At 35.9% G+C, this 14,133-nt stretch overlaps 1 protein-coding gene across 9 annotated transcripts in view; it reads left to right on the top strand.

Annotated features, from left to right (window-relative positions):
- Positions 1 to 14,133, top strand: part of DNM3 (dynamin 3) — a 569,209-nt gene that overhangs the window by 459,196 nt on the left and 95,880 nt on the right. For all 9 annotated transcript variants that reach the window (XM_029227250.1, XM_029227252.1, XM_029227251.1 and 6 more), the window contains one exon: positions 9,067 to 9,178. In XM_029227250.1, coding sequence (XP_029083083.1) covers positions 9,067 to 9,178 — 112 coding nt within the window. The remainder of the gene's footprint in view (positions 1 to 9,066; positions 9,179 to 14,133) is intronic.

The following is a 14,133-nucleotide window of genomic DNA, read 5'->3' as shown; positions in this document are numbered from 1 at the left end:
GGGAAAAAAATCAAGATTTTCCATTTGAAGAGCCCCTGAAAGAAAATACTCTGGAGAAAGGTCAGTAAGAGTGGGCCAAAGCTGAATTCTTCAGATCTGCTTAGAGAGTGTGGAAAGTCTGTACCCTCTACTTTTCATGCTTTCCAGCTGGCCAAGAGCTCCCATGGCATTTGTCCAGCTTTGCCTTCCCCATACCTTTACATCTTAAAAAAACTCATACTGTGTAGTGGAAATGCCTCAGATGGAAACCTACGTGGTAGTTAAAAGCTATTGTAGAGAGGTAATTAGAAAATTAAAAACTGATGAATTTTGATTCCATCAAGGTAATCCATTACCCTTTCTGCTCTGTAGCAAAGATATGACCTTTCAAATTTTCCAACAATAAACTCTCATACTAGGAAAATATATTTCCTTTAAATATGTCCCACTTTAATTAAAATTACTCATTCTACTTATTATGGTTTGTCTCTTCAAACTTTTTAAATCTTACGTTTTCTGTAGAAAGTTAAGGGTCCAGTTAAAAATGAAAAAGGTGGTTTTAAAAATAAGCACAGTCCAAGTTCATTCCATAGTTCATTTATTCATTAATTCCTTTGTTCGTTCATTCAACTAATATTTGCTTTACAGAGGCTATATGCCAAGGAACGTGGTAGGCCCAGGTTGTGCCGTTAATTAGCTATGTGATTTGGGGAAAGTCACCTAATCTCTCTGAATCTCAGCTTCCTCAACTGTAAAACAGCTCTATAACCAACTTTGCAGGGTTGCTATGAAGGTTAAATAAGATGACCTCTTATAAGATGGTGAAAAGTTAGAAGCTTCTCTTTTGCCCTTCTACATCCATTGCTATATCCAAAAACTCATATACAACAGAGATGGAAAGCCTCAAAAGCACTGGGAAGTGGAAATATCAGTCAACTATTTGCAAGACTCACAGAGTGAGCTAGATTGACATCCTTTGAGTGACCATTGCGTGCATTACCCTGAATAAGAAAAACTGGGCTAAACAGTAAAAAAACAATAAGAAATTTCTTCACTTACTCACTGAATCAATGTGAGAAATGTGGAGACTGCCCCAACCAGAAATTTAGATAGCTAGCTCTAGTTTGAGCCAGCTCAAAAAATGAATCCAAGTAAGAATTTACAAATTGAGAAGTCCAGGTAGAAAATGCCTGATGATAAATCTTCATTAAAGTTAAACATGTAGAATTCCATCTAAATAATTGCTTAAGTGTAACAAAATTGAATACAAAAGTAAAAAGAGAAAAAAAGGAGCCTCAAAGAAATGTGAAAACAGTAATTCAGAAATAATATTCTAGGTTAATATTTCTAGACAGATTTGCAAATGTCATGAGATAATGTGAAAAGTAAAAGCTTCTAAATCCCCCAAGAAGCCAAAACTTATTATTTTATTCCTAAAGTTTATATACAGGAATTTTATACACAAAAATGAATTCAAGAATAATTTGGAAAACTTTAAGATGGTCATTTACCTGTAGAACTGAAAACCACTAAAATAATATAGAAACCAAAATGGTGAGAAATAAACATGATTAAAACTTTCCTAATTGTAGGAGGTGATTTTCAAATTGGGATGAAAATTAAAGCCTACTTTACAGTTAGCATTTATAACAGATATTTCTTTTTAAAAACTAAAACAAATGGATAAAAGCAAAAGAGTAAAAGAGACAAAGATATGTCAGGCAAAAGCAAATAAAAAATGAGAAATTATTACAATAATATACAAAAAGTATGTAATGAAATCAGAACAAAGAACATCATTTCCATAAATATATAAAAATGCTCATCCTCCTTTGCAAAAATATTAAAGCTTTGATGGAGAATCATTTTTTTAAATTTATTTTACTTATTAATTTTTGGCTGCATTGGGTCTTTGTTGCTGAGCGTGGGCTTTCTCTAGTTGTGGTGAGCGGGGGCTACTCGTCATTGCGGTGAGCAGGCTTCTCATTGCGATGGCTTCCCTTGTTGCGGAGCATGGGCTCTAGGTGCGTGGGCTTCAGTAGTTGCAGCACATGGGCTCAGTAGCTGTGGCGCATGGGCTTAGTTGCTCCTCAGCATGTGGGATCTTCCCGGACCAAGGCTCGAACCCGTGTCCCCTGCATTGGCAGGCAGACTCTTAACCACTGCGCCACCAGGGAAACCCCGAGAATCATTTAAATTATAAAATTTGCAAAGGTGTTTTAAAGATGATAGTCATTATTTTTATTTATTTATTTTTTTGGCGGTACGCGGGCCTCTCACTGCTGTGACCTCTCCCGTTGCGGAGTACAGGCTCCGGACGCACAGGCTTAGCGGCCATGGCTCAGGGGCCTAGCCGCTCCGCGGCACGTGGGATCTTCCCAGACCGAGGCATGAACCCGTGTCCCCTGCATTGGTAGGCAGATTCTCAACCACTGTGCCACCAGGGAAGCCCGATTGTCATTATTTTTAAGGGTGTGATGGTCCTCATTATTCAATAAGTATTTATTGAATACCTAGTAGTGCTACTCACTTAGTAAGACCTAGCAGTATAGTGTAATCAAAGTAACACATCCAAATATGCCTTCCCATTTATGAAGATCTTATAATTTTCTTTATTTAAAATAATTTATTTTTATGTGTTTTATAGCCTTTCTCCTAGTGTGAATGGAGTATTTCTTCCATTTCAAAGTTATTGGGAGTATTGAGGAAAGTCATTGATTTGTATTTTTTTTAACATCTTTATTGGAGTATAATTGCTTTACAATGGTGTGTTAGTTTCTGCTGTATAACAGAGTGAATCAGCTATACATATACATACATACCCATATCTTCTCCGTCTTTCGTCTGCCTCCCACCCTCCCTATCCCACCCTTCTAGGTGGACACAAAGCACAGAGCTGGTCTCCCTGTGCTATGTGGCTGCTTCCCACTAGCTATCCATTTCACATTTGGTAGTGTATATATGTCCATGCCACTCTCTCACTTCTGCCCAGCTTACACTTCCCCCTCCCTGTGTCCTCAAGTCCATTCTCTACGTCTGTGTCTTTATTCCTGTCCTGCCCCTAGGTTCTTCAGAACCATTTTTTTTTTTTAGATTCCATATATATGTGTTAGCATACGGTATTTGTTTTACTCTTTCTGACTTACTTCACTCTGTATGACAGTCTCTAGGTCCATCCACCTCACTACAAATAACTCAATTTCGTTTCTTTTTATGGCTAATATTCCATTGTATATATGTGCCACATCTTCTTTATCCATTCATCTGTTGAAGGACACTTAGGTTGCTTCCATGTCCTGGCTATTGTAAATAGAGCTGCAATGAACATTGTGGTACACGACTCTTTGAATTATGGTTTTCTCAGGGTATGTACCCAGTAGTGGGATTGCTGGATCATATGGTAATTCTATTTTTAGTTTTTTAAGGAACCTCTATACTGTTCTCCATAGTGGCTGTATCAATTTACATTCCCACCAACAGTGCAAAAGGGTTGCCTTTTCTCCAGAGCCTCTCCAGCATTTATTGTTTGTAGATTTTTTGATGATGGCCATTCTGACCTCTGAAGCCCTTCAAGCCTCAGCTCCCAGCCCCCGGCTCGTCCCGGCGGGTGAGCAGACAAGCCTCTCGGGCTGGTGAGTGCTGGTCGGCACCGCTCCTCTGTGCTGGAATCTCTCCGCTTTACCCCCCGCACCCCTGTTGCTGCGCTCTCCTCCGTGGCTCCCGGCCGAAGCTCCCCGATCCGCCACCCGCAGTCTCCGCCCGCGAAGGGGCTTCCTAGTGTGTGGAAACCTTTACTCCTTCATGGCTCCCTCCCTGTGGTGCAGGTCCTGTTCCTATTCTTTTGTCTCTGTTGTTTCTTTTTTCTTTTGCCCTACCCAGGTACGCGGGGAGTTTCTTGCCTTTTGGGAGGTCTGAGGTCTTCTGCCAACGTTCAGTAGGTGTTCTGTAGGAGTTGTTCCACATGTAGATGTATTTCTGATGTATTTGTGGGGAGGAAGGTGATCTCCATGGCTTACTCCTCCGCCATCTTCAAGGTCCCTCCATGATTTTTGTATATTTGTCTTGCAGTCAGTGTTAGTCTTTTAAGCAAGTATCTTAATACTAGCAGTGTTTTGTAAAAGAAACTTGGGTTTTCCAACTCTTTCTGAGTTAATTTTGTTGATTTTTTTTTAAGGATATTATTAATTACCTCTAGGTTCTTAGTTTTGGCATAAGATTGCATAAAGTATTTGATTGTAATTTTCTCAATCTCCTATATATTTGTGGGTATGTATTCTATCCTTTCTCATTTGTGATCTTGTATACTTTTGTTTTCTCCCCTAATTAGGATTATAAATTTATTATCTATTACTAAAGGGAAAATACTCACGGATGTCTTTATCCTTTATGTTATCTTAATATTTCCTATTTCATTAGTTTTGGTTTAATCTGTGTTAATTTCCTTTCTTGGCTTATTTTGTTTTTTTATCCTAATTTAACACTTTCTATAGATGAATATTAACTTTTTAAATTTTTTCTCTAAATGATGAACATATTTAAAGCCATTAGTTTTCCTATAGCCTTTGCTGTGCTCCACTGGTTGGATATGATGTGTTTATATATTTTTTATTGCTTTCTAAATAATTTACAATTTTGTTTTGGTTTCTTCTGTAATACAAGGATTATCGAGGAGTGTGCTTGCTTTTTATTTTCTTTTTGAGTCTTTTTTTTAGAAATTCATTTTTTCTTTTTTTTTTTTTTGTTTTGTGACCAAAGAATGGGATTCATAAAATCTCTCTTTTTTTTTAATTTCTTAAAACTGATATTATGTATGTGTTCAGATCCAAGTATATGACAGATTTTTGTAAATGGTTTGTTGATGGTGAAAACATCTTTTATCTTCTATTTAAGCGATAAAGGAACCTATTAAATTTACTTCATCTGTTGTACTATTTATTTCTTTTATGTGCTTACTTATTTTTTGTCCACTATATCTAATTTGAAAAATGCCATATTAAAAACTTTCCATATTTATATTTTAATTAATTATATGCAATAGTTATGTCAAGTTTATCCTACATTTTTAAGTAACATTTGCTTCATTTATTTGTCTATTATATTATTTGGTGCAAACAGGTTTATAAGTATTTTCCAGTCTTCATAAATTGTACTTTATATCATTATATAATATTTCTATTTGTTCTATTTAGTGCTTTTAAATTGTTTATCCTGTTCAGTACTTTTAAATTCTATCTTGCCTATATTAATATTGCCATTCATGAATTTTTATTTCTTTGTTTTGTGTTTGTCTGATATATCTTTACCTGTTCCTTTAGTTTTGCAAATAACATATAATTGGGTTTTATTTTTTTAACCTAAATTAGCTGTTTAGCTGAGAGAATTCAGTTCACTTTTATTAATTTAATAATTAATATACTTGATTTTATTCCTATCGTTAAAATTTCCTATTTTATTTTGTTGTTTCTTTTCTTAATTTTTTGTTGATCTGATCAAGAGGCTATTAATTTTCTTTATTTTTTCTTTTTTAATTTGGGAGTTCTGTACTTTTTATTTTATTAATATTTACACTCATCAGTATATAACCCTATTATTCCATGAGGCAAATTATCAAATATTTCTCTCCCAAGACACTTTCTTCTCCTACTTCTCTCCTTGCCCACTTCTTCCAACAATATGAGAACTCTGGGATCCCTTTGCTTCCCTACTCTTCATTCCTATACCCATCAGAGGAGAACTTGTGAGCATCTTTTTTTCCTTCCACCCTCCCCTGAGTTTTAGACTATTTGAATTTCTGTTGCAATGTGTCTCTTCTTCTTTAAGACTTCTTATTTAGTCCTTATATTGCAATTCTTAGATGATCTATCATTATTTATTTTGATTTGACTCTATGGATACAGCAGATTTTGTTGCTTACCACTGTTTTCTCTTCTCTTAGTTTTTCTTCACCCTTGAACACTCGCTGCAGGTTCATTCAGTGTTGTTATAATCCTAATACTGCCTTAGCATCTCCCTCAGATTGGGTATATGGTGATAACCTGGCTGGATGTGGGACTCTGAGCCTGAAGTCCTCTTAAGAATCCATGAATACTATTTCATTGCCTTCTACCTTTTGAATGTTCAGTCCAGTGCCAGTCTAATTCTTTTTCCTTTGTAAGCAACTTTCTCTTTCTTTACAGAAGACTTTTCTTTATCTCAGAGCTCAAGATTTATACTAGTGTGTGTGTATGTGGTAATTTTTCTCATCAATTCTATCTGAAACAGCACTTTCATGTAAAGATTTGGATCTTTCTAAAAATCAGGATACGTTTCTTTTTTTTTTTTTTTTCTTTTCTTTTTTTGCGGTACGCGGGCCTCTCACTGTTGTGGCCTCTCCCGTTGCGGAGCACAGGCTCCGGACACGCAGGCTCAGCGGCCATGGCTCATGGGCCCAGCGGCTCCACGGCATGTGGAATCTTCCCGGACCGGGGCACGAACCCGTTCGTGTCCCCTGCATCGGTAGGCGGACTCTCAACCACTGTGCCACCAGGGAACCCCACGTTTCTTTTTTAAAAAATAGGTTTTTTTCATAATTATTTTTCTCCTCCCATCTTCCTTTTCTTTTTCTGGAACTCCTTTTATTTACAGGTTAGATATTCTGGGTCTTCCCTCCACACTTCTCTCTTTATATTTTTCTAATTCTCCTACTGGATCTTAACATCTACTAATTCTAATCTCAAGATTGATCATCCTTTCCTTCAACTTATCTACTCAATATATTAACTTAAAAATCTTATTTTTCTTAGTTCTATAAGTCTTTTTTAATGCCCTTTTGTACCTCTTCAAATACTTATTATTCTTTTGCTACCCCCAACCTTTCTCTTTTGTTGATAGACTGCTCTGATTGCCTTCTTTATTCTTTGTCTCTCTGGCTGTTAGACCTCTTTGGGTGTCCTTTTATTTTCCTTTGTTCATTGTGGCACATGTGCAACTGCTGGGTACTTTAAGTGGACTGGTCCCATGAGTGTGGGAAGGCACAGGAGTTAACTGTGCAATGAGGGAAGGACAGATAGCTGCAGACAGAGAGAGCAGTATATTCAAAGACTTCGGGAGTAAGCATGGCATATATGAAGAAGTAAAAGGCCAGTGTGGCTTAAAAATCAAGGGAGGGCTTCCCTGGTGGCGCAGTGGTTGAGAGTCCGTCTGCCGATGCAGAGGACGTAGGTTCGTGCCCCGGTCTGGGAAGATCCCACATGCCGCGGAGCCGCTGGGCCCGTGAGCCGTGGCCGCTGAGCCTGCGCGTCCGGAGCCTGTGCTCCGCAATGAGAGAGGCCACAGCAGTGAGAGGCCCGCGTACCGCAAAAAAAAAAAAAAAAAATCAAGGGAGAACAGAGTATGGAAAGAAGCTAGAGAGTAAGGTAATGTTGGGCCAGACTGTGCAGGCCTTTGTAGGCCATCATAGTGAGTGTGGTCTTTTCCTAAAAGCATGTAGCATTGCAGTGTTTTATACCAGGGGTTTTAACTGGTATAACCAGGTATATTTATGTGAATATCTGATTCACATTTTCAGAAGATAATAAGGATTAGAGAGCAAATTTAAAGTGGTCGTGTGATGCTGCAAGACTAAAGAGATGTTGTAATAACCCAAAAGAGAGATGGTAATAACATGATGGTCAATATACAGGAAGCACACTTTTAAGTGGTAAAATGTAAGGAGGTGTATGAGAGTGTGGAAGATGTCTAAGATACCTCCAAAGTATCTGTATTACACTGATGCTGCATGAAATGGGAACATCAAGTTGGAAATCACCAATTCAGTCATCCATGTCACAGTGCCTTTGAGATACTCAAGTGGAGAAGTCAATAAGCAGTATGAATCGGGCAGGTCTGGACAGGGGATGTAAATATGTAAGCCATCTGAGTTAGGTGTAAATTGAAACTCTTAGCCATGAATGAGAACACCTTGGAAGAGATAAAGAAGAGAAAAAGATTGTTAATCTTGTACACTGCTAGTATCTGTCTAAATTGGATTATCTTTTCTGGAAAAATAATTGGAACGTGTATCATTGTCTTCAAAAATGATTATAACTTTGATTCTGTCACTCTGTCTGTAAGAATCTATCCTCAGAAAATAATAGTAGTAAATTAAAGTAGAAAGACAAAGGCTTATGGATAAAAATATTTATTTGAGCTTTATTTATGATTGCAAATAAAGTAAATTACTTATCTAATATTAGGAGGTCAAGTAAATTATCATACATTTATATTAATGAATATTGTAACATTATAATTTGATGTTTATGAAGATGTAATAGCATAAGTATATGACCATGATACAATAGTAAGTGAAAAGGACACAAAATAGAGAGAGACAGAGTGAGAAAGAGAGAGAAACTCAACTGTGAAAAAATGCATAGAACAAAAGAATATAAAGAAATAGGTTTATCTGTAAATAGTAGAAAATGGTTGATTGTATCCATTTTTATACTTTTATCTAGTTTCTAAATTATTCTAAATGGGCATTATTACATCTTGTGTATTATTTTATTATTAGGAAAGGAAATATAAAATTATAGTATTGTCCAGTTGTCAATATGCACTTCATAGGCACTTTACTCTGTTAAATATTAGTTAATGTTCTTTCCTTTTCACAATATTGATGAGCATTTGTGATTTGAATCCAGCATAATATTTTAGTTTTTTGAGATTATTGCCATAATTTTAAAGTTTTATGAGCCATTTAGATTTGTAAATTAGTTTCAAAAATTGATCTGATTACTAGACAATAGCAAATCCATTCCCCTCAGAACAACTCCCTGTCAGTTGGCACTCAGTGTGTCATACTGAGAACATTTGTTATTTCCTTCCCTTCTTATTGCTTAGCAGTACAGATAACTCTAAATTCTTTAATGGGAGGGTTTTTTAATTGTATAATACATACATATAGGAATTGGCTAATTATTTGAAATGCAGTAGGTTGTTTTTGTTTTTCTTCAGTGACTGTCAGAGAACCCTTCATTTGGACTGTCATTTGTATCATCATCTGCAGGGATATGAAATCATTTTGAATTTGGTTCAAAACTAAAAACATGATTTTTCTTTTGACTCCAGGAATGTATACAAAGACTATCGCTTTCTCGAGCTGGCATGTGATTCACAGGAGGATGTAGACAGCTGGAAGGCTTCTCTACTAAGAGCTGGGGTTTATCCAGATAAATCTTTAGTAAGTTGGACATATCTCTTATTTTAAAATTATTAACCATGTTTAAGAAAACATAATTCTACATACTATATGCTGGAAAAGCTAGTTCTTGTTTGACTGAATTAATTTGCCATAGTTTTAACTGCTACTTTGCTTATATATTTTTTTTATCCATTAGATTTCTATTATGAGAAGTTCATCAGTATATTTTTAAAGAAAATGCCCAACTTTGCCATAAAACATAATATATGTGATCTCAAAGCAAGAGAGTTTCTTTGTTTTAATTTAAAATTTTATTTTCCTTTATATGCTGTTCTACAGTATACTATTCTATAGTATTCATATAAGCAGGTTATAACATTCTTCATATAGTCATAGTATATATATCATCAATCAGAACACTATTTCATATTCTTTAAAATGTACTTATTTTTATAAAAATCTACCTCCTTTCATTATGTCTGTGGTACCTATATCCAAAATTAAACTCTGGTTAATGTCATTGTGAGTATAAAAGAACAAAAAAATATTACCATTGCTATATTAATAAAGATAAGTTATTCCCACTTATCTTTATTAATATACTTCAAGGGTCTTAGAGACAGTTCTCTCACTCAAGTTAATAAACAGACCTTCTATTTGTGTTCTTTGGAAAATGTAATATTACACAGACTAGTCTGGATTTAAACTTCAGAATTCCCACCCAGCATATGTACACACACCATTAAACAGACTCTTCAGATGAGTGGCTCTCACTGCTTACTTGCTACCCCTGAGAATTGTACTATCCAGGTTCCCCCCCAGAAGTTAAGCAATGAGACTGAGCTTTAAGGATTTACTCCAGCTTGACCTTTGTGGTGCTTAGATTGGCTGTAGATTAGTTTATAGGACTGACCATGTATAAGTTGGGTTATTTCTAGGCCCCAAATAGGGATAGAGCCTTCTCAAGGGAAACTCTGAGATGTGAGCACATTGTGGGACAATTGAAGCATCTCGGGGTGGATTTCAGACCTGACCATATCCCTGAGGTTACACTGGAATTTAACAAAGTTCCAAAGTTCCAGGGGTAAAGGATAGAGGATTTGTGCCAAAACATTCTCCTTGTTGCTGTTATTTTAGTTCTCACGTAGACCTCTTAACCCTATCTCAACCTCCACTTGTCTGGTTAACACCTAAAACAGTGAACCCCCATGACACACCCTGTGCCTTCCAAATGAGGTGAAACCAGACTCTTTCCAGGTGCTATGCAGTACAGAGGTATCTTCTGTACCACTTCTATTTTTGTTGTTAATTCCAATCATTACTTATTACTCTTCCGTATCCATTGACGGTAGTGTGTTTAATTTCTATATTAAACGTTCTGTATTAAAAATGCACATATACTTAATGTTTTATTCATTCATTCCACAAAAGCCTGTTGAGCATGTGGTTTTTGCCCGCTACCTTTCCAGGCAGTAGTGATGCAGAGGTGAACGGTGAGGCCCTGCCCCACCAAGGAACAGACGTTAAATAATTGAATGGTTACGGTATAATTGTAGAGTGTGATTGTTAGAGTGATAAGTTCTATAAAAAATTAGAGACAGATAGTGAGAATGAGGGGCAAGTGAGCTTTATTTTAGTAAGGTGATTAGGGAAGGCTCCTTTGAAGAGTTGACATTTGAGTAGGCTCCTGAAAGAAGCGGGGGATAAATACTATGAACGTCTGATGGAGAGTGTTCATGGCAGAGGGCTAGCAAGTACAAAGCCAGCTCAGTGTCTTAGAAGAGCAGCAAAAAAAGTCAGAGTGTCTAGACACAATGAAGGAGAACAAAAGTAGTTGATGATTTCCAAAAGTGGTCAGTAGCCAGATTATGTAGGCCTTGAAGGAGGTGGCCAGCATTTGAGTTTTATTCTGGGTGAGATGGGAAGCCATTGGAGGGTTTCAAGCCAGTTAGTGACATGATAAGATTTATATTTTTAAAAGATTGTTATGGCTGGATTGTTACGAGAACCAGCACAGCCTGTGGGTTAAATCACAGGCATTAGCATCAAACTACATAGACTGAAATTCCTGAGGCTCACATACAAGCTGTGAGATCTTGGGAAGGTTTCCTAGCCCTTTTATCTTTCAAGATTCCCACATCTAAAATGCAGATAACAAGAGTCTGCTATAGTGTGGTTGACAGGATTAAATGAGATAATGCAGGGAAAGCACTGGACAGGTTAAACACAAGTAAGCACTCTATTTTTGTTTATAATGATGACGATGAGAATAATAATTATTTTCATCACAGACTACTTACTTAAGCAAGTAGAAGAGAGTTAAAACGTTGTGGATATTTATAATACAGCCCAATGAGATTGTAAATACTTTGTGATATTTTTTGTCTTCCAAATACATTTGGTTATATAAAATGTCAGTGTGTTTGTGTGTGTGTGTGTGTGTCTTCCTTCCAAGGAACTGTAATGTTTGTGAAAATGTTTTCTTACATCATAATTTTGTCAACTAAACTTATTTTAAATGCACTACACAAGTTTGCTATTTTAAAAAAAATTATGTAATGCATCTCTTGTGAGCAAAAAACTGTCTTGGAAAAGCAAAATTACCCATCCCTCTGTGAACTCTTTTTATAAATCTGAATTTTCATGTATCCATAGCTCTACACAAAAGAAGATGCTCAATGAGATATTTGCTATTTATTTTTATTAGGCTGCTCAATTTGAAGCAAATCTAGAGTTGTCCTACACAAACTGTTTTGATTCTTTTCACATCATTTTTATTTGCTTATTAACATACATTTTGTACAATTGCTTGGAAAATCGAGACAAAGGGGCTTTTTACTACATGCCAAAGACATGACAGGAAATTAAACTTGGCAGTGTGCCATGAGCATCGCTTTTCTCAGTTTTCATCATAAACAATATTTGCATTTCTTATGCACCATGTAGTTCTGCAGGTTATATTACACTATTGCTTGACTTTCAGATGTTTAAATGGAAGCTAACTACTGAAAGCAATCTAAGTAGAATGCTTATCTAAACATTGCATTTCGTGAACACTCTTAGGTTTGGGGGAAGCGATACTTTTAGGTAGAGTTATTCCTAATTTAGAAAGATTTGATGAAGAAGTCAGAGTAACCTAATAACAGATGTCTCTTTCCAAGTAAATTTTTAGGACTTCTGGTGTTTTTGTTTTTGTATCAATAAACCATTGAGTCAACAGCAAATCAGTCAATCCCTACCCTAATAATGAAACATTTATGTGTCATACATGGATATGAGTCTAGATAAAGTTCTGCTTTCTACATGAAACATCTCTATTTTAACTCTACATGAGACATCTCTATTTTAACTGGGAAAAATTCTACATAGGTCATTTTTCTAAATTGTGTAAGTTTGGCTTCAGTTAGATAAATAGCTATAACCCAAATTTGAATGAATTGACATTTTGGATAATTTTTTTGTCCAAACTAAGGTTGCATACTTTTTTATAACATGTTTATCCTCATCATATCTTTTTCTATCGTGTCCACGTGGTGGAATGTTTTTATGTCACTCATATCACAGTGTTCTGCTACCTTGTTCCTTCTGTCTCTTAGGTCATTTCTCTTGGAGTTTTCTACAAATTTTTCTTCTTTCTTTCCTTCCCTTCCACCATCTTCTCCCACCTCCTTCCTTACCTTCATCTATCACTATTATGATGGACTCTAAAGATTCAAAGATTAAAAAGGAAGCAATTCTTACTTTATAGGAGTTCCAAGTCTAGTGGAAGAGAGAGATGCAAATAAATAACCACTCTACGGTGTGATTAAAAAAACTATAGTGGATAGCTATATAAAGTACAACAGCCCAACTATATTCCCATGTGCATTTTCTAATTACCTTCATTCCCTTAAACTTTCTGGATCTAATGCTAAATGTAGACTTCTTATCTGAGCATTGTATTGTAATAGTATGTGGCCCTAAAATGGAAATGAGGAGTCCTGAATTTTGTTTCCCATTATGCCACTGACTTACCCAGTGAACTTAGACATAGCATCTCTGAGCCACAACTCTGGCACTCTACCATCACCTGAGCTTTCTGAGCAGCCAGAATACTTTTTAAATATATTTAAATCTGAATTTGGATTAGGCAGAATTTTATTTTTTATTTCTATTTCCTTTGGCCATTAACTTGAAATTATAGTCAGTATAAAATTGTTAAATAAGTGTGTAGGATTTTACACAGTTTCAAAGTAAAGATGCTTCTAATTGAATTAATTAATAGTTTTCTGGTTTTGTTTTTTACTGATGAGATGTTCCCTCAAGGATTTGGGGAAAGTTGAAACAGGAGTGGGGACTGAAACCGAGTCCCCCTGAAACTGAGTTCCTCTGCTAAGTTTATAACTAACCTCTGTACCCAAAACTTTATTCCCTTTCTTGCTCCACACCATTTCCCCCTCAAAATTAAGGAGCATCAAAAAGTGTGTGTGTGTGTGTGTATCAATAGCTAGGCAAGTCATAATTTTAAAACTTTTAAAATATTTTATGACACATGTACATAAATTTTTCCTCTAAGTGTGAACACAAATAAGTGCAAATTTAATTAAATATCTAAAGAATGTGGTATAACAAATGACTGATTTTTCTGACACAGTTTTGTCAGCTCACAGTAAGACTTAATTTATATATAAACATGAAAGAATTCCAAATTCTTTGGAACATTCTGTGTGCATTGAAGTTAAGTAGACTTTAAGTCAAATCCACTCGCGTTGGAATCCCGACCCTTCCATTTATGTGCCGTGTGGCTCAGGCAACTTACTTCACTCTCTAGTTGTTTATTCTTTTTTTAAACACAAAATAATAATCTCTTCCTCTGAGTGATTTTATGGGACTAAATGAATACTGTTGCACATCACATCTAGCTCAGTGCCTGCAACTGGATGAAAGCCTTCAATGCCATGTAGCCTTTATTATTGTGATTGACTATCATTAATGTGTCCATGAAGCTGTAATTC

Source organism: Monodon monoceros, unplaced genomic scaffold (genome assembly GCF_005190385.1).
Source record: "Monodon monoceros isolate NGI ecotype Baffin Bay Population unplaced genomic scaffold, NGI_Narwhal_1 Super_Scaffold_18, whole genome shotgun sequence".
NCBI classification, from domain to species: Eukaryota; Metazoa; Chordata; class Mammalia; order Artiodactyla; family Monodontidae; genus Monodon; species Monodon monoceros.
This window is presented reverse-complemented; position numbering and strand designations above follow the sequence as displayed.